Source organism: Lepidochelys olivacea (genome assembly GCF_965140295.1).
Source record: "Lepidochelys olivacea isolate rLepOli2 genome assembly, chromosome: 2".
NCBI lineage: Eukaryota > Metazoa > Chordata > Testudines > Cheloniidae > Lepidochelys > Lepidochelys olivacea.
The window spans coordinates 107050825-107076318 of NC_140412.1; the positions used below are offsets into that span (position 1 = coordinate 107050825).

At 40.6% G+C, this 25494-nt stretch overlaps 1 protein-coding gene across 3 annotated transcripts in view; it reads left to right on the plus strand.

The window, feature by feature from the left end:
- Positions 1–25494, plus strand: part of DCDC2 (doublecortin domain containing 2) — a 142475-nt gene that overhangs the window by 101304 nt on the left and 15677 nt on the right. For 2 of the 3 annotated variants that reach the window (XM_084620383.1, XM_084620384.1), the window contains exons 10-12: positions 18486–18815; positions 20661–20746; positions 23863–23906. In XM_084620383.1, coding sequence (XP_084476509.1) covers positions 18486–18815; positions 20661–20746; positions 23863–23905 — 459 coding nt within the window. In that variant the 3' untranslated portion in view covers position 23906. Of the gene's footprint in view, positions 1–18485; positions 18816–20660; positions 21244–23862; positions 23907–25494 lie in introns of those variants that run through there. The other variant, XM_084620385.1, reaches the window with a different exon arrangement.

Consider the following 25494-nt stretch of genomic DNA (forward strand, 5'->3'; position numbering starts at 1 on the left):
CTGGGTTCTGGTCCCTCTGTGCCAGCGGAGCAATGTAAAGGGGCTAGATCACTGTCCAGAATCAGGGCCAGGATTCTTGCAGTCTTGCACCACATTAGATTGCCTCTGAATGGCAAAATAGGCTCATGTCTATTTGATTTTGTTAAATCTGTACGTACAGTGCTGGAACTGAAGTGGAAAACATGATATTTAGTTGTCCCACTGTTTCCTAAGTAGAGTTTTATGAAATTGGCAGAGCTCGTTATGTTTTATAGGCACTATTTCCTTTTACCTAGTTTGGAAAAGCATGGTATCCACCTCATTGTGTTTTTTTAAAATTAAAATTTTATGTCTTGAGCCAGCTCTGCAAGTAAGTAGATCTTTATGTCCCTGAAGTAGAGAATAGACCTGGTGAAACTCTTTGCTGCAAACATATCCCTTCCCTGTTTATGAATTACTCATGAGCCAGTCCTGATTTACTTCTCATGTATGTATAAGTATTTGCCAAAAGTGTGGACAAACAGTTTTTAGTAGGGCTGTCAAGTGATTAAAAAAATTAATCGTGGTTAATCACACCGTTAAACAATAATAGATAATACTATTTATATAAATATTTGTATGTTTTCCACATTTTCAACTAGATTGATTTCAATTACAACACAGAATACAAAGAGTGCAGTGCTCACTTTATATTTATTTTTATTATAAATATTTGTACAGTGAAAATAAAAGAAACAGTATTTTTCAGTTCACCTAATACAGGTACTGTAGTAAATAATCATAAAAGTTGAGTGTACAAATGTAGAATTATGTACAAAAAACCTGCATTCAAAAATAAAACAATGTAAAACTTTACAGCTTACAAGACTTACAAGACAAGTTTTTAAGATCAGGCTTGACAAAGCCCTGGCCGGGATGATTTAATTGGGGATCGGTCCTGCTTTGAGCAGGGGGTTGGACTAGATGACCTCCTGAGGTCCCTTCCAACCCTGATATTCTATGATTCTAGGACTACTCAGTCCTACTTCTTGTTCAGCCAATCGCCCAGACAAACAAGTTTGTTTACATTTACAGGACGTAATGCTGCCCGCTTCCTGTTTACAATGTCACCTGAAAATGAGAACAGACATTCTCATGGCACTGTTATAGCCAGCGTTGCAAGATATTTATGTGCCAGATGCACTAAAGATTCATATGTCCCTTCATGCTTCAACCACCATTTCAGAGGACATGCATCCATTGCTGATGGTGGGTTCTGCTCGATAACAATCCAAAGCAGTGCAGACTGACGCATGTTCATTTTCATCGTCTGAGTCAGATGTCAACGGCAGAAGGTTGATTTTCTTTTTTGGTTTGGATTCTGTAGTTTCCGCATTGGTATGATGCTCTTTTAAGACTTCTGAAAGCATGCTCCACACCTTGTCCCTCTCAGATTTTGGAAGGCATTTCAGAGTCTTAAATATTAGGTCGAGTGCTGTAGCTATCTTTAGAAATATCACATTGGTACTTTCTTTGTGTTTTATCAGATCTGCAGTGAAAGTGTTCTTAAAACAAACAACATGTGTTGGGTCATCGTCCGAGACTGCTATAACATGAAATATATGGTGGAATGTGTGTAAAACACAGAGCAGGAGACATACAATTGTCCCCCAAGGAGTTCAGTCTCAAATTTAATTAACATCATCAGCATGGAAGCATGTCCCCTGGAATGGTGGGCAAAGCATGAAGGAGCATACGAATGTTTAGAATATCTAGCATGTAAATACCTTGCAACACTGGCTACAAAAGTGCCATGTGAATGTCTGTTCTCACTTTCAGATGACATTGTAAATAAGAAGCGGGCAGCATTATCTCCCGTAAATGTAAACAAACTTGTTTCTTTTAGCGATTGGCTGAACAAGAAGTAGGAGTGAGTGGACTTCTAGGCTCTAAAGTTTTACATTGTTTCGTTTTTGAGTGCAGTTATGTAAAAAAAATGTACATTTGTAAGTTGCGCTTTCACAGTAAAGAGATTGTACTACGGTACTTGTATGAGGTGAATTGAAAAATACAATTTATTTTATCATTTGTACAGTGCAAATATTTGTAATAAAAATAATATAAAGTGAGTACTGTACAATTTATATTCTGTGTTGTAATTGAAATCACTATAATGTAGAAAAACATCCAAAATATTTAATAAATTTCAATTGGTATTTTATTGTTTAACAGTGTGATTAAAACTGTGATTAATCATGATTAATTTTTTTTAGTTAATCGTGTGAGTTAATCAACAGTCATAGTTTTTAGCATATGGGGACTGTTTGTCTTTGATATGTTTGCCCTCCTTTGATTAGCCACCTAAGATAGTATTTCCAATCTTTGCTGGAGAATAATGAATAACATGGACTTGGTAGGAGTTTCAGACCAACAATTATCTCTGCATGTTTTGGGAGTCAACCATTTTAAATAATATCTGATTGTCATCTCAATGCCCAAGAATAATGATTAGTATGAACCTACAAACAGTAGTGGAATGAAATCAAACCACTTATTAACACATATATTTGTGAATATTTATTGTTATCGTTATGTAACCAGCTCTGCCAGAAAACCTGGTCTGCTTGTTGTTTTTTGTGCTTACTTATCTAGAGGCTAATTTTCTAAATTTTGTTTGACTCAGATAAAAAAAAACACTAGGCCTGTTGATTAGTTCTCAAACACAGTGGATAAAAAGGTAAAGGTTTCTGGGGAAGATAAATGGAGGATTTATATTATATAGTGTAGTAATTTCAGACTAGGCATTGTTAATATGTGTAGCACCAAAATACCTAGCTGCCACAGAAAATATTAAGAACAGCATCGTTTCTATCAGAAAAAGGACCAGACTCACCACACCTCCTTTGTTTTGTGCTGCTTTTGTAAGTGGGGTCACTCCTGGTGATTTTTTTCTGGTGGAAGCATTGCTGGACTATCCTGCTGCCATTGTAACTGAGGAAAGGTCTCTGAGAGGCATGAATTCTGTACTATGCTCTAAAAGTAGCAAGAGTTTTGTTTATCCTGCTCTCTGATGTAAGGAACTCCACAGCCAAGGTCCTTCCACTGAAAATACCCTGCCACAACCTCAAGAGTTTCACCTGGGCCACCATCCGCGTCAGCCTCCCTGTTGGTTGCAACTATCATTGTTGAGAGAGAAGTAGCCTTTGTGATAGTTAGGTCTCTGTGGATACTACTGTTAGGATAAAACAACACCTCATGTCCCGTCTAGTTCATCTGTGTTTCTTGTGGCAGCCTGAATTATCCTGTCTTGGTCTTGGCTTGCTAATAGTAAATTAGTGAGATCATCAGTCCATTTACTGACCTCCACAGAGGCTTCCTGTGGGCATTCTGGAGTGTTTGACAGCAATGCATTCTGTCATCAGGAACTGTCTTGTTCTAATGTTCATGTTGAATTTATTGCTTGTGAAAGGTGCCGACCTGACAGCACTGAAGACTGAAGTCTTACTTATCCCCTATACTGGTACAGCACAAGCAGCAGCTCTGCAAGCTTCTGTATACAGCCCTGCCAGTGTGCCTCAGCACAACCTGATGGGGGCCTTCTATAGGGATGAGAGAATAGTTTATTCTGCATTGCCAGTTTAGCACTTGGTCTGTCTGCTGAGGTTGCCAACAAAGTTGCCAACAAGTGTTAATCATGCTGATGACTTTTGTAACACAAAAAACTGTCTGAGACCACTAACCTCGTTTGCAAAGATCACCGTACAGCCATCAGATGCTAACACCTTTCAGTCACTACCAACTTGGGCTGGAAATTGGCATCACATTTGATAACAAGTATCCTTTTTTTCCCCCCGCGCACATACACCCACCCATGAAGAATCTTCTGATTTCATGCTTTCCAAGGAAAAAGCCCAAAATTCACACTCCCCACTCTTCATCTCTGATTGAGAAGCTCTAACATCGGTGGATATTTTGTAACTTTCAAACAATATGTATATTCTCTTAGGGCCAATATTGCAAGGGGCTAGGTGCATCTGAGACCTAACCAAACTGAGGCATTCAGCACCACTTGGAAGCACTCATCACCTTGCAGGATTAGACCTTTATTGATCATCTTCAACAGCAACTTTGTGCTGAAAAGCTTTTCTGTTAACCTTGGCTGCGGCACTGTTGCCTTATGTGCCAGGAATATGGGACAAAATGCACCACCAGTACTGTCCTCTATGCGTGGGACACTACTATATATGTGCCAACTTTTCATTAGAATGCTGGCACTTCAGATAACACCACCATGTTTTCCAGCCACCAGAAATGAAGTGGTTAAGATGTTACTTCTTCTCTGTTTTACCATTTATAGCATACAGTTGAACAAATGCCAGATTAGCCATTGACTAAATGTAGTCTGATATCAGCTAGATGCATGCTTATATACTGTGCTGCAAAATGTTGACTTCCAGCTGAGTGCATTAAAATGGCTGCCTTTTACTTCACTGTAGGCTAGATGCCAGTGGTAATTGAAAATCAAGTAGGAAAAACCAGTGTTTCTCTTAAACGGCACATATTCTTTTTTTACATTCCAAACCAAGACTGGAGGCTCCAAATACAAAATGCACGGTGCCTTTGTGTGGAATACAGGCTTTCTCCAGCTTCACACTGGGGACATGCTATGAAATCAGTTGGACAAAGGGATGGGAAAAACAGTTTATCTAGTAAGGTATCTTCTCAGTGATGGGGAACAAAATAGTAGGAGCTTCGTCAGGTAAACTTGAAATACTAATCTAATGTGTGAACACCAGGGTGGTGTTTTAAATGTCCCTATTATTATTATTACTATTAACTTTTTCTGACAGAAGAGTTTAGGTAAGGCCTCTTCATATTGTAATGCTGCTATTATTTAATATATTTAAAACATACTAATACAATGTTTTGTTAAAAACAGTAAAGGAAAACTCCCCTATTTTTTTCCTTTCCATAAGCAGAAAGAATCTGGCTCTTCTGTCTGTCCCGCACACTGGAATCTTAGAGGAGGTAAAACAGTCGGAACTAAGCAGTATATCAAATTAACTGTTGTAGTGTCCAAAGATAGGAACCAGGAGATGCTGGCAGTTACTGCTGTGTTCTTCTAAATTAGGCAGTGTCCCCAGCAGGTGGCTCCAGCCCCAGTTTTAAACCAGGAAGTGGAAGTAGGAGCTGAGGCATTCCTCAATTATTTTTTTTTAAAGCTGTTTGACAAGGATTCCAGCCCTGGATTTTTGGGTGTATGTGATTTTATTATTGAGAGGTGGTAAGTTCTCCAAAGTTAAGATCGCAACTACAGTCCTATTATAAAATTGATTTTGATTTCCTCTTTCTAGTGTGCCCAAGCCCTCCCTCCCCCAAAAATCCAGAAAAATCCGTAGACTTTCAAATTTTTAGGTTTAATTTTCATTGCCTGTTAAATACTTTTTGAAAACTGTATGATTAATGTCAAACAAATATTTGCTGAGACTTCAAAATAGCTCCTTTTGAATTGTTTGCCAGCTGTTTAACGTTTCATTATCCCTATGTCTGCCCAATAAATCACATGGATTCACAAAATCTGAAATGTAGATGTTTTAACACTGACTCAAACAGTCACTAATTAAAAACAGACATGATTCTCTGTCAGTGAAACAGATGGAGGAAAAAAAATGTCTTTGACCTGTGTACTAGCGTGGCTACTTCTCAAACATGAAAGAACTCCAGGATCTGGTAAAATGATTCTTCCTCCATTCCTTACCAAAATGGCCTTGGCTTAGGGCAGGGGTGGGCAAACTTTTTGGCCCAAGGGCCACATCGGGGTGTGAAACAGTATGGAGGGCTGTGTAGGGAAGGCTGTGCCTCCACAAACAGCCTGGCCCCCACCCTCTATCCGCCCCCTCCCACTTCCCGCCCTCTGACTGCCCCCCTCAGAACCCCTGACTCATCCAACCCCCCCTTCTCCTTGTCCCCTGACCGCCCCCTCCTGGGACCCCTGCCCCTAACTGCCCCCCAGGACCCCACCCCCTATCCAACCCCCCCCGTCCCCTGACTGCCCTGACCCCTATCCACACCCCTACCCCCTGATAGGCCCCCCGGGATCCCTGACCCATCCAACCCCCCCTCACTCCTTGTCCCCTGATTGCCCCCTCCCGGGACCCCCGTCCCTAACTGCCCCCCCTTAGGACCCCACCTCCATCCAACCCCCCCTGCTCCCTGTCCCCCCCCCTCCCGGGACCCCCCGACCCCCTGGGACCCCACCCCCTATTGAACCCCCCCCCGCTCTCTGTCTCCTGACTGCACCCCCCCAAACCTCTTCCCCATCCAACTGCCCCCTGTCCCCTGACTGCCCCCCGGGACCTCCTACCCCATTCCCCCACCCCCTTACCATGCCGCTCAGAGCGCAGGACAGGCTTATTGGAAAGCCTGGGAGGTGGGCGGGGGAGGAGCCAGAGGTTAGCCTCCCCAGACAGAAGCTTAAGGGCCGGGCAGGTGGTCCCGCGGGCTGGATGTGGCCTGTGGACCGTAGTTTGCCCACCTCTGGCTTAGGGGGAATGTGCAGAGATCCCTTTTCCATGTAACTGAGGAAGAGAGTTTGAAAGCCTGATTTTTTGCAGTGGTACTGAGCACCACTGCTCCTACTAACTGCAATTGGACTTGTGGGTGTTGAGCATTTATGAAAATCCAGCCCTAAATGCTTAGATACTGAAATCAGTACAACAAAATCATATATAAAAACACACCCAAATGGCTCAGCGTTTCAAGTTATTGGCTTCGTGATGGTAAACACATATTTTTATACTGAGTAATAACAGCATACTTATTATGTGGGAAGTTAAGACTGAGTCCTTAACGTTCATTTCCTTGCTTTTAAGTGCTTGGGTTTTGTAAGTGATGTTGTCACTTAGCAACCCTAACTGGATTTGGAACAAAGTGTTTTTGCTTTTGGAATGTATGCAACATATCTATAAAGCACTATACATTGAGTAATAGTTATATTTTAAAGGTGGTTGTTGTCTCAAGCTAAGTAAGCCTGATGTTGTATTCTGTTCATGAGATCTGCGCGCCATGCTATTTATGATCATTAAGATTTTGTTGCCTACTTCATTGTCTGAGTAAACATTTGGAAATGGTTTCAGTAAAACAAAATTATGATTGACATTAAAATGGATTCTACTTGGTATTTAAAAATGTATTTTTCCCATATAAAATATCTACCTTGAAAAGAATTTCTATGATGTTGGACTCTGTAATATATTAATAGCAGCCATGCACTAACCAACTGATTGGAAGTAAAATGCGTCACTTTAGAAAATCTTCATAATTGATTGCGTTTTGGAATTTTGATGGCACTTGGTAACCATAACTCTTAATGAATGGTGGCATAATGTGTGCAATTAGAATACCTCCTCCTTTTTAAGATCCTTTGCCAACATTCAAAATACTACTAAGCAACCGTACTTCTTGAATGTGAACTGAAATTTACTCCTGCTCTACATTAAGCTGCTCTTAAACCACCAGGGGCCTGATTTGTAAACCAGGGACCAGAACTTCAGCCAGTGTAAATTGACTTAGCACCATTAACATCAGTGGATCTACATAGTTTCACACCAGATGAGAATCTGGCCTCAAGCTTTTTTTTTGTAGGCACAATTTTGCATTGACAATTTACTAAGAGCATAGAATTGTGCCCACAAAAATGGAAGCCTGGTCTGAATATCAGGCCTTGTAATTCCCTAAGCTATGTGCAATAAAACTAGTGAATTGTGAAAATGTTACTTTTTAAAAACAGATAAGCCCACTTCATTTTAAAATTTCTGCACTATTTGTGATACATCTTTCCTCTTTCTTGCCATCATACAAAAGGAAAACTCCTTACTGTGAGTTGTTATGACTCTAGGAAGCAAAAGACCAGTTAGCTATACCACTATAAAAGGCAGAGTCCTATCCCTTTTCCATCAGTCCTTTGAATACCTCAAGTCTGTTATTCAGTCCTCTTTCCCCACCCCACCCCTTCTAATTTTTTTTGGTGTGAGTTTGGTGCTTGTTAAAGATACTGTATTGACAGCTCTGGAGGCTCAATTCCTCTGCTTATCAGGTACCTCAAACAGGTACCTTATGGGGAGTAGCAGTGAAAGTTTCCCCAAGCTGCTCTATCAATATGCGTTAATTCTCATTGAAGGAACTAACTCAAGGAGCTAGAGGGTAGTTGTCTCCCTGCTTGTTCAATCCTTGACCTTTGCTGAAACTGCCAACAAGGGTGCCAGTTGTGCTAGTGTTATTTTGTGATGTGGATGCCTGTCCACAGGGAAAATAACACCAGCCAACTCATTTCACATAGGCCACTGCCCAACTATTCACTCTTAGCCACTGTTGATCACAGCTGACTCTCCTTGCATTCTCATGAGGGGTGAGGCAGCCCTTTCATCCTTCCTGCTGTGTAACGCTGGTTTTACTCAGTTGTCTCTTGGGGTACGTCTACGCTGCTGCTGGGAGGTGAAATTTCCAGCTTGGATAGACATGCACAGGCTAGCTGTGTTTGAGCTAGGATGCTAAATATAGCCATGTAGCTGCCACAGTGCAGGCAGCTGCACAGGCTAGCTGCCAAAGTACTTATCTATGGTCCTGGGCAGGATTGTACTGGAGTGGCTAGCCTGTGCCACTGCCCAGACTACTACAGCTACACTGCTATTTTTAGTGTGCTAGGTCGGTCAAAGGTAGCATCTGTGCATCTCCCTGAGATGGAAATTATGCCTCCAGCTGCCGTGTAGACTGACCCTTAAGCACTCGTACAGCCAGCACTGACTGAGAGTCCTGTTCATCTGAGATATACACTAGCAAGTAAGTCATGCTTCTGGCTCAGTCGCTCGTTATAGGTTAGGACAACTCATTGACTGTCTGGATTTGAAGTGTACTGAATCCTTGTGAAGTCTGTGCTGAGTTTGTGGAACTACTTTGCCCCTCTTAACCATGCATTGTGCTTAATGACACAGCTTCCACTAAGTGAAAGGATTGCCATTCTTTCTGATGTGGGTGGGATAGTCCCAGTTTTAATGGATCTATGCTGCTTCCTGCAAGCCAATGTACTGACTGTAAGCCCCATTGTGTTCCACTCAGATGAAAGGGTCTGCCTGCCCAGGTCCAGTGGCAGGATTAGGGCCCTCATCTGTGCCAAAGTTAAAGTCCTCAATAAATGTTGGGCTCCCAGACATTGCATTGCAGCATTTTGACAGGAGTAGCATTGCGTCTCAGTGCAACTTGGTTTCACATTGATGCAGTATCACACACTGTGCGAACACCAATATCAATGGCCCAGCGTTGTGGCACTGAGGCATTACTTTGTCCACAAAAACTGTCCATGGGAAATGCTGTATGCTGGTTATTTTGAAGATTGGCGCTAATCACCAGTGAGAGGCTGGCAGGTAAAACTAAGTGAGTAGGCTCGGAGAGAACTTTAAGGTAGGTATGGAAGGCACAAGACATCTCAAAGCCAGAAAATATATGCACCAAAGAAGCAACTACACAATAAAACATAAGATGTTTCTTGGCATTTCCAGTGTTATCAAGACTCTGGCTAACTTTTGCAAATTAATCTAATCCTTTGTTAGGACGTAGTAGGCATATTCTCAGCTGGTGTGAATCAGCATTGCTCCCCTGAAGTGAATTGAGCTATGCTGATTTTAAGTCAGCTGAGAATTATGGGTTGTAAGGTCTTCCATAGGTACACAATGAACACTCATGTACACCTATGCACTAGGGACCTGCTCCAGAGCCCATTAAACTCTGTTGAAAGACTCCCATTGACCTTAATGGGCTTTGGATCAGGACCTGATCTTGCCTGCATTCCCACATGTGTTAAAGTTTACTAATTCGCTGATGTTGGCTCAGTTTGGAAAACCGCTGCATCTGATGGCTGATCTGTCTGGGGGAAAAAGCAGTGTGTATTGGTCGGTTGTCAATCCAGATAAAACTAACTCCCTGTCCATTGCCATCAAGCAGCCTCCAGCTTCAGATTACAACCAGCTCATTATTAACCTGTCTAGATGGGTCATCGAGCAGGTGACATCTCTCAAATATTTGGGCAGTGTCATAGACAGTGCTGGAGAATGCTTAAAAGATGTGGCCACTTGTATAGCAGCTGCTGCTGCCATGTTTTGGGCATCAAGTTTGCTTCATGGTCATATTTAATGGCATCAGGCTTGCTGTGAAGCTGCAGATACATAGAACTGCTGTGAGACCAACACTTTTAAATGAAAAAATGAAATGTGGGCACTGAGGAAGACTGAATAACATTGAATTGATGTTTTCATTTCTCATTGTCTACATCAGCTGCTCCATACTAAGTGGCAGGACAAGATCAGAAGATCCAGAGCCAAACCCAGCAAGCGCCTCCATCGCCATTTGGTTAATTGATTGAAATGATTTCTTGGTAGAAAATATCACACATAGTATATCAGGAATAATGTCTAACTGGGTGGGTAACTTGGCCTCCAGTTTCTGCCTACAGCCATCTACAGTAAAATCTCAGAGTTACGAACACCAGAGTTACAAACTGACCTCATTTTGAACCAGAAGAGCGCAATCAGGAAGCACCAGCACCCACACACCACAGCACTGTGTTAAACATAAACTATTTTTTTTTAAAAAGGGAAAGTCAGAGTTACAACAGTCTGCATTCCTGAGGTGTCTGTCTGAGGTTCTACTGTCACAGACTTATTGTGCACTGTAAGAGCCATTTTATATATAATTCTTTATATTTTAGACCAGAGGTCCCCAAATGGTGGGGTGCACCCCTTAGGGGGGTGTCAAAGAACATTTTTTGGGGGGAATGGCTCAGTCCCATGCCAGCCCCCATGGGGGGGTGGCTAGGGGCACCACCCAGCTCTGCTCCTGCCCCCAGCTGTGACCCCAGCCTCGGGCCCCTTATCCCAGTCCATGTCTCCCACTCCTGCCCCTGGTTCCAAGGGGTAGGGGGCGGACAGGGGTAAGGGAGGGCGTGAGGTAAAAAGTTTGGGGACCAATGTTTTAGACTTATGTACATCTTTGCATGGAACTAAGGTCAGTTTGCATAAATAGTGCATGAGAAAAAAAGCCCTTTCCTGTGGGGATGATAAGTTAAATGTACACTATAAACATCCTTAATTAGGTATTGCCAGCTTGAAAAATGATAAATGCACATCACTTTTCAGTTGTTTGCTGTAAAAATGACTGACTATATTTTTGTCCTTCATAGTAACAGTGAATGCTGCAATGTACTTAAGCTGTAAAAAATATCCTAGGAGTTTTTCAGTCATTGTTAAAATATTTTGTTCACAATGATGGGATTTGTTTTTTCTTACCTTGTTTTGGACCGGTCCAATGCTTAACCAATATAGTTCTGATGTCCCATATAGTTCAGTCAAAACGAGATGTGACCTGAACGTTACCGGTTGAAAGTAACTGAAAGTGTTGCACTGGCATTCAGTAAGTTTCTGGGCAGAGTTCAAGGTGTTGCTCTAGCCTCTAAACTGCTAAATATTTTAACCTCTGGGCCCCTAAATGATTTACATCCTAGTCTGTTAGATATCCTCTCTCTGTGATACTGCTGCAGTTGTAACGGTTAGATGCACTCAATATCCTATGAAGAGACAGGTTTCAGAGTAACAGCCGTGTTAGTCTATATTCGCAAAAAGAAAAGGAGTACTTGTGGCACCTTAGAGACTAACCAATTTATTTGAGCATAAGCTTTCGTGAGCTACAGCTCACTTCATCGGATGCATACTGTGGAAAGTGTAGAAGATCTTTTTATGCACACAAAGCATGAAAAAATACTTCCCCCCACCCCACTCTCCTGCTGGTGATAGCTTATCTAAAGTGATCACTCTCCTTACAGTGTGTATGATAATCAGGTTGGGCCATTTCCAGCACAAATCCAGGTTTTCTCACCCCCCCACACACAAACCCACTCTCCTGCTGGTAATAGCTTATCTAAAGTGACCATTCTCCTTACAATGTGTATGATAATCAAGGTGGGCCATTTCCAGCACAAATCCAGGGTTTAACAAGAACGTCTGAGGAGGGGGGGGTAGGAAAAAACCAGGGGAAATAGGTTACCTTGCATAATGACTTAGCCACTCCCAGTCTCTATTCAAGCCTAAGTTAATTGTATCCAATTTGCAAATGAATTACAATTCAACAGTTTCTCGCTGGAGTCTGGATTTGAAGTTTTTTTGTTGTAATATCGCAACTTTCATGTCTGTAATCGTGTGACCAGAGAGATTGAAGTGTTCTCTGACTGGTTTATGAATGTTATAATTCTTGATATCTGATTTGTGTCCATTTATTCTTTTACGTAGAGACTGTCCAGTTTGACCAATGTACATGGCAGAGGAGCATTGCTGGCACATGATGGCATATATCACATTGGTGGATGTGCAGGTGAACGAGCCTCTAATAGTGTGGCTGATGTGATTAGGCCCTGTGATGGTGTCCCCTGAATAGATATGTGGGCACAGTTGGCAACGGGCTTTGTTGCAAGGATAGGTTCCTGGGTTAGTGGTTCTGTTGTGTGGTATGTGGTTGCTGGTGAGTATTTGCTTCAGGTTGGGGGGTTGTCTGTAGGCAAGGACTGGCCTGTCTCCCAAGATTTGTGAGAGTGTTGGGTCATCCTTCAGGATAGGCTGTAGATCCTTAATAATGCGTTGGAGGAGTTTTAGTTGGGGGCTGAAGGTAATGGCTAGTGGTGTTCTGTTATTTTCTTTGTTAGGCCTGTCCTGTAGTAGGTGACTTCTGGGAACTCTTCTGGCTCTATCAATCTGTTTCTTCACTTCTGCAGGTGGGTATTGTAGTTGTAAGAATGCTTAATAGAGATCTTGTAGGTGTTTGTCTCTGTCTGAGGGGTTGGAGCAAATGCGGTTATATCGCAGAGCTTGGCTGTAGACGATGGATCGTGTGGTGTGGTCAGGGTGAAAGCTGGAGGCATGTAGGTAGGAATAGCGGTCAGTAGGTTTGGCCCAACTTGATTATCATACACATTGTAAGAAGAGTGATCACTTTAGATAAGCTATTACCAGCAAGAGAGTGGGGTGGTGGTGGTATTTTTTCATGCTTTGTGTGTATAAAAAGATCTTTTACACTTTCCACAGTATGCATCCGAAGAAGTGAGCTGTAGCTCACGAAAGCTTATGCTCAAATAAATTGGTTAGTCTCTAAGGTGCCACAGGTACTCCTTTTCTTTTTATGAAGAGACAGTGTCTAAAGTAGACTAGGATCTAAATAATGTAGAGATCCACTGGTTAAAATGTGTTTTTTTCAATGAGGGGTACCTTACTCCTGGAATTCATTTTCTCCTCCACCCACTTAGTCTATTAGAACCCATATTTGTTAACTTTCTCAGTGTGCTCCAAAGCCTCTTTCCCCCCTAGGCTTTTGAAGAGAAACAAGCATGTAGGCCTACAGGACATGAAGGGTCGTGGTTTTGAAGCCTTGTGAGAGCTTTCTTCTTTGGGCGGCAGTCTTATTAAAGAATTTTGAAATTGAACATTGTGCTGATTTTTAAATCTGGTGGTTTCTTAAACAATGCAAGCATGGGAACGGTGATAAAAATTTCCATTGTGAAAAGCTACTGGAATACATTAATAAGTAACACAGAGGAGACTGAATAGCAGGTAACTTCTAAGATCAAGTATTCTGTGTAATCTTAGAGTACTGGCAATTACAAAAGTTGGCTCAAGTCAGCTGTTAGTTGTGACATACTGGGCTCCTTTTAAAGGTGTATAAAAAGGCTTGTGTTGCTTAGTTTTTATTTTAGCAGTAATAGGGCCAATTTGATGCTATCAGATAAAATAGAGTCATGAATATATGAGTAAGGAACATGTTGAGATCATTGTGCTTTAAAAGCCACCTTTTTGAGTCTTTGTCTAGCTAGTCAGGCTACGATATAATATTTCTGGTAGCTGGTGAATCTGTGGCTCATTGCAGTAAAATGACATGTTCTATATGAGATGGTGTCAAAGGAATATAATTGTATTATGGAGCTATATAAATTTTATGGAAAAGGCAAGACATTTGGATCAGGAGCCACTGATCATTTAATAACATTCTTATTATGCCTCTTATTAATACACACTTAGCATTTTTTTTGGTATGTTAGTGTTGTCAGCAGCAAGGTTAACAGATTTTTCTATGGCTTTTTTCAAATAGATTCTGCAGCAGTTGTCATCTTATCTCAACAATCCACTAATGGCCATAACATTCCAAATATCCTTGGCTGAGTAAGAATCTTATGAAATGTGCTAGTTGGCTTTAGATTCTGATGAATCTCAATGGAAGAAGTGGGAGGCCATCACTCCTTTCATTTATCTCTAGAGATGACTGGAAATAAAGAATGAAAATCTAAACAAAAATATCTAAGCCAGCTCTGCAGTGGGGACACTGTAGTTCATTGAATGGCAAGGTGATCTTTCTGCCAGTTGAATTTAGGAAAGGATTGACATAATCTAGATTGATGCAAATACAATCTTTAAAACTCTTTGATTAAATAGTGTTACTTTATCAGTAATGAGGACTTGCTTGTCCTTCCTTAGAGCCCAGGGCAAGGTTCTGTTCTTCCACCTTGTGCCCGGTCTACAGTAGGAACATTTTGGGGAAATTTCCCACTATTGCTAATTCTGAATATAAACGAGGTCTGTGTGTGTTTACGCACAAACACAGAAAGGGTCAGAGAAGAGAGGGCTTTGCTTTACAGTGGCTTTTGTATTGGTGGGAAAGGGTGAAAGGTGACTTTTTTATAAGTGATACAATGCGAAGAATTATAAATAAAACCAATGAAACTATTGTCCTTGCAGTAAATCAGATTGCCTGTTCCCTGATCTTTCATGACCACCTTGCAGGTCATATGACATCTCCTGATAAGAAACCCCTGTCATGGGTTTTTCCCCGGGGTGCAACCTGGAACTGGAGTACCTCTGAGCCCTCTGTTTCACCAGTCTGGGTTCCCTTTCACACTGTGACAGTGTGACAAGCTGCAAAGCCCTCCAAGCTTGCCCTCATACAAACATCCACACCCAGCCATGTTCATGAATGCTCTCCCAGCCACTTCATAACCCAACAATAGAAAGGCTCCAGCCAGAATACCACCCAGCTCTCCAGCCTCGGATTCCAGAGCTATAACGTTCTGAGCATGGCCAGTATGAATTTATTACCCAGTCCACCCCTCCATCCATGTAGAGTGGACAATGCACTAGACCCCTGTTCCTGAGCAGATTTCCCTTTGCACTTCAACCAAAGCACACTATTTTAGGTAAAAATATAAAACAGATTTAGTAACTACAGAAAGTTAGATTTTAAGTGATAATATGTAATAGCATACAGATCAAAGAAGATTACCTAAGAAATAAACAAAATCACAATCTAAGGGCTTATCTACACCACCAGCTTTTAGCGACAAGACTGTGTCGACACAGCCTTGTCGCTGAAAGTCAGCGTGTGTAAACGCTCCTTGTTGGCAATTTTGCTGACAAAATACTTCCAGCTCTGCAAGCGGCGTTAGTTTTGTCGGCAGGAGACCGCTCACACTGTCACTTGCATCGGCAAAACTTTTGTCTTTCGTGGGAGGGCTTTTTTAAGTACCTGTGGAAGACAAAAGTTTTGTCGACATCTTTTCATTGTAGACATACCCCAAGTCTTATACACTAGACAGGATTTGAATCAAGCAGTGTCTCACCCTATTAGTACAAGCAGGTTAGGTTTTGCATACATAGGCACGAATCCTCTTTTCCAGCCTGGGACCAGCATTTTCCCAATTCGGTCTTTTTCTAAAGTGCTTCCAGGTGTTCTGTTGTGTGGGGAGTGAGACCCATTGGTGATGTCATGTTCCCCTTTTACAGCTTCTTTCATAGAGCGGGAACCGCTTTGTTCCAAGACAAATTCCCAGCTCAGTTAGTGGAAAAAATACAGCTACCAAAAAGGAGTTCAGTACAATGTGATTTAGTGACAAGCCCTTGCATCAGGGTGGATAAAAATCAATGATTTTAAAAAAAAAAATTTAAATTGGATTTTTTAATTTAAATTGGATTTTTTTGATAAAATGCTTTTTGAGGAAAAAACTTATCTAAAGATAGTTTTAATTAAGACACATTATAGCTCAAAGATATCTCATCATGGAATAGGGATTATAAATTCTAATTCTATAGTATGAGACAATATATTCATGTAATGTTTAAGAAAAGTTTTGTAAATGAGTTCCAATAGTTCATGGATTAGGGACCCAATTTTACGGGGGTTCCACAGGCTTCTGTATAGATTATTTAGGTTAATCTTTCTATCTATCCAATGGGACTCAGTGCTCAGTCTAGAAGATACCATCAGAGATGCTTAGTTTTGCAGTTCTCAAACTGTGGATTTGTGTCTCCAGAGGTAACATGCTTGCTAACAGCAAAAATGTTTTAAATAAATAAATAATATACAGAGGTGAGAAATAACAGACCTCAAACTCTATTGTCCCTCTGCAAATTTGTGTACACAGAGTCAATCACTTACCTCTCTCTAAAAGTGCAAAGTTTCAGAAAGTTCAACTAATAGAAGATTGTTGGGGGCATAATAGATCTGGACAAGGAAAAGAGGTCTGGAGATTCATGTGAGAAGTGAGGGACATATGCTTGTTTTGTGAAAATATTATATGTTTGCTGTTGAAGAAAAAAATCCAGAATACTTAACGTTGTTGTTTTAGTTAAATAAAACAATTTAAATGTCTGTCTAGTGATGTTCTCCTCCTAATACAGCCTGGCAAGAACATTCTCCAAATATTAATGATTAACCTGTTGAATTGGAGATAGTTCACTTCCCAATGACTTCATAAATATCTGCTTCAATTACCTTTGGTAAATGAAATAACCAAACAATCATTCATTTTCTGATATAGCTGTAAAACTAATCTTAAAAGTTTTCAAAATAAATCAATGTTTAAAAATGTATAGTGTGTACCTTCTAAAAATGAAACCTACATCTATCTCTGAGTTGTGAAGAATATGTAGTAAGGTTATAACAACCAACAAGAATGCACTTTTATGTAGAAAACCATGATTAAATCGAGTCTTCCATGATTTAAATCAAATCCACCCTGCCTTGCATGCTCCAATGAGTCATTGCAGCCATTATCCATAGGTTGTCTGAAAGGTCCTCAGGTGAGGATAAGCCTTTTCCATGGCCTATTGTCTTTGTTGATGGACCATTCAACTTGAATAGCCCATTCATGACGTGCTGGCTAGCTTGAATGCAAACGAAATTTTGGGTGTTACCCAGGAGCAAACACATTTGAAATACAAATACATAGTCAATATTCCTAACTCCAGATGCAAAATGATACATTCATACAAATAGGATAACCATATTCAACAAACCATAACTTTTCCATAGACACCTCTCATGACATATATTGTACAAGATGCTACATAATTATATCATAATCATATTACTATGGTGAATATGTGGTGCAGAGTGTCACAATCCACCCTTACTAAATTGGGAGAGTATGTTGAAATGAAGAATTTATTTGGTATGCACAAAATAATATTTTGTTGATGCCAAAATAACATTTAAAACAGTAGGATCAGATTTTTCCAAAGTTCTCAGTTCCAACAATTGGAGCCAGGTTTTTCAGAAGAACTCAGTTCCTGTGTAGGCACCTAAATTGACTTTTTAGCAGTGCTTAGCTCTTAGTAGCTCCCACCATTCTCAGTGCGAGTGGTTGGGTGCTAGGCACTTCTGACAGTCTGGCCCATTGGTTTTCAAATTTGGAGCATGGGAACTGGAAGTAGATTTCTTATGAAATCTTGAAAATGTAGGTAAATGAATGCTCTGTATTAAACACTAAGTTTTCTCCACTTAAAGTTGTGCAGTATAGTGGTTACCATAACCAGATCTGCCAGCAGTCTGGGACAGGGTATATGGCACCTCTGTTTTCAGGTTCTCTGGGGCATCTGCAGTAGGTAGACTTCATCTGTTCAGAGGCCCTGTGCCTCCACAATGGCTCTGGGACTCCTGTCCACCTCCTTATCTCCTTAATGGAGGTGGTAGCGCAGGGGAGCCACAGAAGAGGTAGCACAGCCAAGGACTGTTTTTGTTTCCTCAGTAATCTCTGCAGGCTGAGGAGAGGGTGATGTGTGTGCGTCCCACCCCCTGCCTGTCCCACTCACTGTTCCTTCTTACCATGCAAATCCTAACCCTCATCCCTCTAGAAGGGGGAATATGGGATTGAGGAGTGGTTGATCCCTCATACATTCCCACACCCACAATACCTCCTGCCATGTTCCTCATGGTGTGAATAAACCGGACTTTCCCCCTTCGTTAGAGAGAAGCTGCTGAGACACATGATTCTTGGGCTGATAATATATTTAGACCGTTTATATAAATAACTTCCTTGGTGTAAAATAGTATAGCAATCCTTTATGATGATGCAATTATGACTTAGGGGTCTACCATATTATGACATTGCTTGGGTTGTTTTGATAAAAGATGTTTGCAAATGACAACTCTGCTTTTGCTTTCATCAGAGGCCAGCAGAAACGGTAGATGAGGAAGAAAATGAAGAAGAGGGAGATGAGGGAGAACTGAATGGAGATCAGGGAGAGGAAATGGGGGAGGCCGTTAATGGAAATGTTCTCCATAATGAGATAGAAGAAAATGAAGAGAAAATAAATGAGAATTATGAAGAAGAGCAGGAAGAAGAGAATCTTGGACAGCTGGAGGAAGAGGGGCCTTTCCACTTAAATGGTGAAACTAATGAAGAAAATGGTGAGGAAATGGAGCCGTTTAATGATCACAATGATCTTCCTCCTGAAGAAGAAACAAAAGCACCGGAGGACTTTGACAATCAAAGCCAGGTAACCGCTTATTCTTTCAATTTTTTGTTTTTTAAAAAAATAGATATTGCCTCATTCATTCAGCACTAGCGCTCTGTACTGCAATTGTAGTCCAGCTCAACCACGATGAGGCCCTTGGAGTCTCGTGGAGTTTCATCTTGCAGGAAAGCGATTTCCGCTCATTTACAACCCCTCTCATCCTGTGGCTACAACTGCAGAATTCTTTCTTCAACTGGCAAAGAATGTATTTGTTGCTCCATCACTCTGGCAGGTCTTTGTCCTGCCTTTGTGGGTAAGTGGGGTACTAGAAATACAAGACTCCTGCACTCTCAAGAAGAGCAGGGTGATTGTATATTTCAGTCTTCACTTCCTCTGTCAGACATAGCAGGGGGACAGTGGGATGCACACAAGCATGTCTACTGGTTCATGAAACCAGTACCTTGTTTGTTTGGCTGAGTTGCCCTGCACAGAAGTTGCATTTAATAAGTGTTGCTGTCCTCATTTCAGGGAAGTCTTATTGATTTATTTAATTTTTATATTTTCAGATAGAAAAGGACTGTTAAAATAAACAAGAATCTTAAAGACAGGGGATTTCTCTTCATGGGATTTTAAAACACAAGTCTCGTCCCTTAGGACAAGGGGTGGGGCATGCCACAAATTTAGGGAGAGGTGCCTCATGCTGTACTGCTCCATTTGCTGATAGGAGAGGGTCTTCATCAGCAGGAAATGGAATCAAAAATGTCTGTGTCACGTATGAAAAGCCCCAAGTGTTCGGTAACCTGAGCAGTGGATAGATTTCCTGAGATTATGTGGTGCATGGGTTGTAAACTTAACATGGCACTCCCTGACTGGATTCCTCAGTGTCAGGGATAGGACAACTGGGGCCAGCTGTCTTATTGTATACCATTAAGAAGTGAAAGTTCCTGTACCTCCCATGATGCTCCACAGGTACCAACTTCCCTTGGTGCCGGTGGGTGCTCGCACACCTCTGGCCCTACCCCCGTCCCCATCCCTGCCCGAACCCCACCCCTCCCTGCCCCTGTTGGACCGCTCGCCAAATCCCCACCCTGACCCTGCCTCTTCCACGAGCGCACCACATTCCTCCTCATCCCCCTCCCTCCCAATGCTTGCCATGCGAAACAGTTGTTTTGCGGCACAAGCACTGGGAGGGAGGGGGGAGAAGCAGGACGCGGCAGCGTGCTCAGGGGAGGAGGTGGAGGCAGATTGGAGGTGGAGGTGAGCTGGGGCGGGTCGGCAGGTCGGGGAGCTGCCAGTGGGGACAGAGCAACCACCAATTTTTTCCTGTGGGTGCTCCAGCCCCGGAGCACCCACGGAGTCGGCACCTATGTGATGCTCAGGATAGTCCCTGCCATACTTCTAAATTTGGGATTTATTCTGACCCATTTGTATGACACACAAGGACATTTTCAAATAAAGATTACCAGATAAATATGCAACAACATTCTCATCAGAAGTAGGATTTATTATTTTCTGTGCTTGATATGTTGATGGAATGCTTTTGGGAATGCTTTGGAGAATATGAGAGGGTTTATGCCACAAAGTGAGGCTACATCTTTGGGAGGTTCAATTTAGAAGGGATGTTTGCTCAGATGGGGCTATAAACAGAAAAAATATTCTAATTTGAGCAAAGGTTCTGGTACTTTCACCTTTTTTCCAATTTATCCTTACCTGATGGGAAGACCCCAGGTTTGTATAAGCTACTCAAGAATGTTATGTTGGTGACTAGCTCGTAGATATTAGTAGAAATTCTAGTGTGGCCTACTTAATTATATATTTGTTGACATGCAATGAAGTCTGTTATCTGTGAACCTTAAAATATCGATTTTTGGTTCCTTTTTTCTCTAGATTGATTTTCATCTGGAAAAAACATCAAATCCAAGAGTAACTGTCACCAGCCCACAAGAAAGTGAAAAAAATGACCAAACCAATGAGTATGCTGCTGTAGCATAGACTTTTTAAAAAGTAGATTAGCAAAAAATGAAGGATTGTAATATTTGACATTTAAAGCATGTTGTTATCTGTGATTGATAATTTATAATGTAAAGATACAGTTGAGTACCACCTATTGAGTCTTGAAATGATAATGCCATATGGATGGACAGATAATGAACATCCTATTAAAAGGAAGATTTAATTATTTTCACAATATGTGGCTTACTGATGAGATTTTAGGGGGAAAATGTAAGGGTTTCTGTTTAGAAATACTATAAATAAGTGAGCTATTCCTTCTTCGTTATCAGATGATAGTACTAGAATCAACCCCATGTGTTAGTCTTCCAGTGTGCTACAAAAAAACATGTTAGACATCAGAGTTTTTCAGCAATTTTGTTTAGAAAAGAACATTTTTGTGACTTCTAATGGAAAAATGTATAATGTTTTTCTTAGATTAATAAACAGCTAAAAATATGAGGTATACTTAATTTCCAGGCTTATAATTTAGAGGTAATGGGCCAGATTCTCCTCTTGATGGAGTTCACCCACATAAAACTGGAGTCGAGAATCTATCCTAATTAGATGTTCCAAACTTTATAGTGGCTTTCCAATAAAGCAGCAGCATTAGTGGTGGTTCTGTTAACAAAAAGCACATAAATAGCACTATAAATAGAGAGGGGGAGAGAGACTTCAGTACTGCAACCTGATCCATGTACTTGGATCCCTGCCGCTGCAGAAAGACCCACTGACTTCAGTAGAACTCTTCACAGATGCAGGAAGTCTGCGTGCACATAGAATCATTTGCAGGATTTGGGCTATAGAGTAGAATTGGGTAACATTTTTCAGACGCATGATTTATTTGCTGAAAAATGCAGTTTCACTTGACTGCAAACTAGTCAAGCAAATGGCATGAATATGCTGAATAGTTTCAGACAGTTTTTTTTGTGGCCGACTTAGGACCATTCACAAAATGGCTGGAGGAGGTGATGTTGAGTAGAGCAGTGCTTCTCAAGCTATCTGATGTGGGGGACTGGCAAATTTTTTTTTCCAACGTGCACGCAGACCGGCAGCCAATGGCTTGCAGACCGGCACCGGTCCACGGACCACCACTTTGAGTAGCACTGTAGTAGAGCACTTACCTGTGATGTGGGAGGCCTGTCTTCAGTTCCTGCCTCTGCCTGTCATGGAGGAGGGATTAGAGATCAGTCTCCCACATCTCAGGAGGGTGCCCTAGCCACTCGGCTGACAGTTATAGGAGAATAAACCATATCGCTTCCTCCTCTAGCTCTTCTGTGTACCTAGCCCTTTGTTTCCTTTGCTTCCAGAAGTGACTGCTGGAAACTAGAGCTGTTGATTAATTGCAGTTAATTCACACAATTAACTCAAAAAACTTAATTGCAATTAATCACAGTTTTAATCGCACTGTTAAACAATAGAATACCAATTGAAATTTATTAATTTTTTTGGATGTTTTCCTACATTTTCATATATGTATTCTCTGTTGTAATTGAAATCAAAGTATATAATTTTTATTACAAATATTTGCACTGTAAAAATGATAAACAAAAGAAATTGTATTTTTCAATTCACCTCATACAAGTACTGTAGTGCAATCTCTTTATTGCGAAAGTGCAACTTATAAATCTAGGGTTTTTTTGTACATACTGCACTCAAAAACAAAACAAAGTAAAACTTCAGAGCCTACAAGTCCACTCAGTCCTGCTTCTTGTTCAGCCAATCGCTAAGACAAACAAGTTTGTTTACATTTACAGGAGATAATGCTGCCCTCTTCTTATATAGTGTCACCAGAAAATGAGAACAGGCATTTGCATGGCACTTTTGTAGCCAGCATTGCAAGGTATTTACATGCCAGAGATGCTAAACATTTGTATGCCCCTTCATGCTTTGCCCACCATTCCAGAGGACATGCTTCCTGCTGATGATGCTCGTTAAAAAAATAATGCATGAATTAAATTTGTGACTGAACTCCTTGGTGGAGAATTATATGTCTCCTGCTCTGTTCTGTCCGCATTCTGCCATATATTTCATGTTATAGCAGTCTCGAATGATGACCCAGCACATGTTGTTCATTCTAACAACACTTTCACCGCAGATTTCACAAAACACAAAGAAAGTACCAATGTGAGATTTCTAAAGATAGCTACAACACTTGATCCAAAGTTTAAGAATCTGAAGTGCCTTCCAAAATCTGAGAGTGACGAGGTGTGGAGCATGCTTTCAGAAGTCTAAAAGAGCAACACTCCGATGTGGAAACAACAGAACATGAACTACCAACAAAGAAAATCAATCTTCTGCTGGTGGCATCTGACTCAGATAATGAAAATGAACATGCATCTGTCCACACTGCTTTGGATTGTTATTGAGCAGAACCCATCATCAGCATGTATGCATGTCCCCTAAACTGGTGGTTGAAGCATGAAGGGACATATGAATCTTTAGTGCATCTGGCATGTAAATATCTTATGATGCCAGCTACAACAGTGCCATGAAAACTCCGGTTCTCACTTTCAGGTGACACTGTAAACAAGAAATGGGCAGCATTATCTCCGGCAAATGTAAACAAACTTGTTTGTCTGAACAATTGGCTGAACAGGAAGTAGGACTGAATGGACTTGCAGGCTCTAAAATTTTACATTGTTTTATTTTTGAATGCAGGTTTTTTTGTACATAATTCTACATTTGTAAGTTCAACTTTCATGATAAAGAGATTGCACTACAGTACTTGTATTAGATAAATTGAAAAATACTATTTCTTTAATTTTTTTACAGTGCAAATACTTGTAATCAAAAATAAATTTAAAGTGAGCACTGTACACTTCGTATTCTGTGTTGTAATTGAAATCAATATATTTGAAAATGTAGAAAACATCCAAAAATATTTGAATAAATTGTATTCTATGATTGTTTAACGGCGTGATTAATTGCGCAGTTGATCACGATTAATTTTTTAAATCTCACGGTTAATTGCGATTAATTATTTTAATTGCTTGACAGCCCTAGTGGACACAAAACAAAATTTCTGTCAACTGTTGATTCACCTGAAGTTTTCATCAGTTTTGGTTTGGGTCGAACTGAATCCTTTTTCTTTGAACAGCCAGCAGAACAAGAAATCAGTTATTCACCCAGCTTTACTATAAGGTAAGACAGCTTCATTCAAATATAAAACCATAAGCTAATATGTTACTTTTCAAAACTGGAAAGTTTACCCAGTCACAATGTTAAATTTTAACTAACTTTTTACAACAAATATTAAGAAATTTTAAATCTCTGTAGTAGATTAACAGATTAATGGAAGAAAATTTAACTTCTGTTTTAGTTTTGAAAAGTTGGACTGCAGCTGATTTATCAGCCAATGAGAAACTAATTTATAAATGAAAACACTGGCCCAGATCCTCTGCTGGCATAACTCAGTTTAGCTCCACCGATGTCAATGGAGCCATCTCTGTTTACACCACTTGGTGATCTGGCCCACTAGTTTTTTTGCACAAAACTCTGCTATAAGGGCTCTATGTATTAATCCTGAGCATAGTCCTTACAGTTTAAAAATGTTACTTCACCTGTTGCAGTAAGATGGGTCCAGATACGCTGAGGTTTCATTTGCACTAGTACGTAAGAGCATCATCCAGAACATTGGTTGTCTTTATTACATGGATTCCCACTGTCTTTATTTTTTTTCTAAACTTCAACAGATAATGCCACTATGTTGCAAGTCATAGAAATGAAAATTTCTCGGATCTTAGCCATATTTTAGCTAACTATAGATATGTGATAGAGGTTTCTTGGTTTTGATTTTGAGTAGGTTTTTTTGTTAATGCTAGCAAGTTATTACTAAACACTCACTTTTTGTGGTTATCCTGCAGTTAATTTTTTTAAGTTCATTCTAAGCTGCTGAAACAAACTTTAAAAAAATGTAAAAAAGCATTCACAGTAATTGAAAACCACCTAAACTGCTATATTTTCTCTAGCAGATATTTCGATATTTCCCCCCAATAGAAAAGTAATGTATGTTGACCCTCCAATATATCTCAGAGTGTTAGCAATAGATAGACAGATATATAAAAGGTGACATTAAAAACCAGAGGAACAAAGTCTGTACATATTGCTAGAACTCAAATATAAACTTTTACAGTGTTTAGATTTGGGTGTGGTTTATTGAACTGGGCTGGACAAAGCACTGGAGAATATTCCTGTTGGGAACAATTCTGCACTTGGGTCCCCAATTCAACAAAGCCCTTACCTTGTGCTTAACACCACCTTTAGTCAGCAAAGTGTATGGGCATGTCCTTAAGTGCTTTGCTTAAGTCCCAATGACTTCAGTGGGACATAAGCATGTGTTTAAAGTTAAGCACATGCTTAAATGTATTTTATTTATATTTTAAGCAATGGTTAAAAAGATCTGTAGAAGACCTCTAGGCACTCTGACAATTAATCTTCCAATAGTTATACTGGTTGCATTTAGTTAATTTGCTCCTGTTTTATCAGCTACCAAAAACCAACTGTATCTTCTCTGGGTACATATGCTCTACTTTCTGTAAAAACCATAGCAAATAAATGGCTGTTGTAGCACACTTTGCTCAGTCAGAATTGGGTCGTTCATGTGCCTAGTTAGTATTAAGCACATGCCTAAATGCTTTGCTGAATTGGGAGCTAGGGCTCTGATCATGTGACTGTTGTACCTATGCTGAGCCCCACAGAAGTCAGTGGGATCCATGTGGTGCAGAGGTGC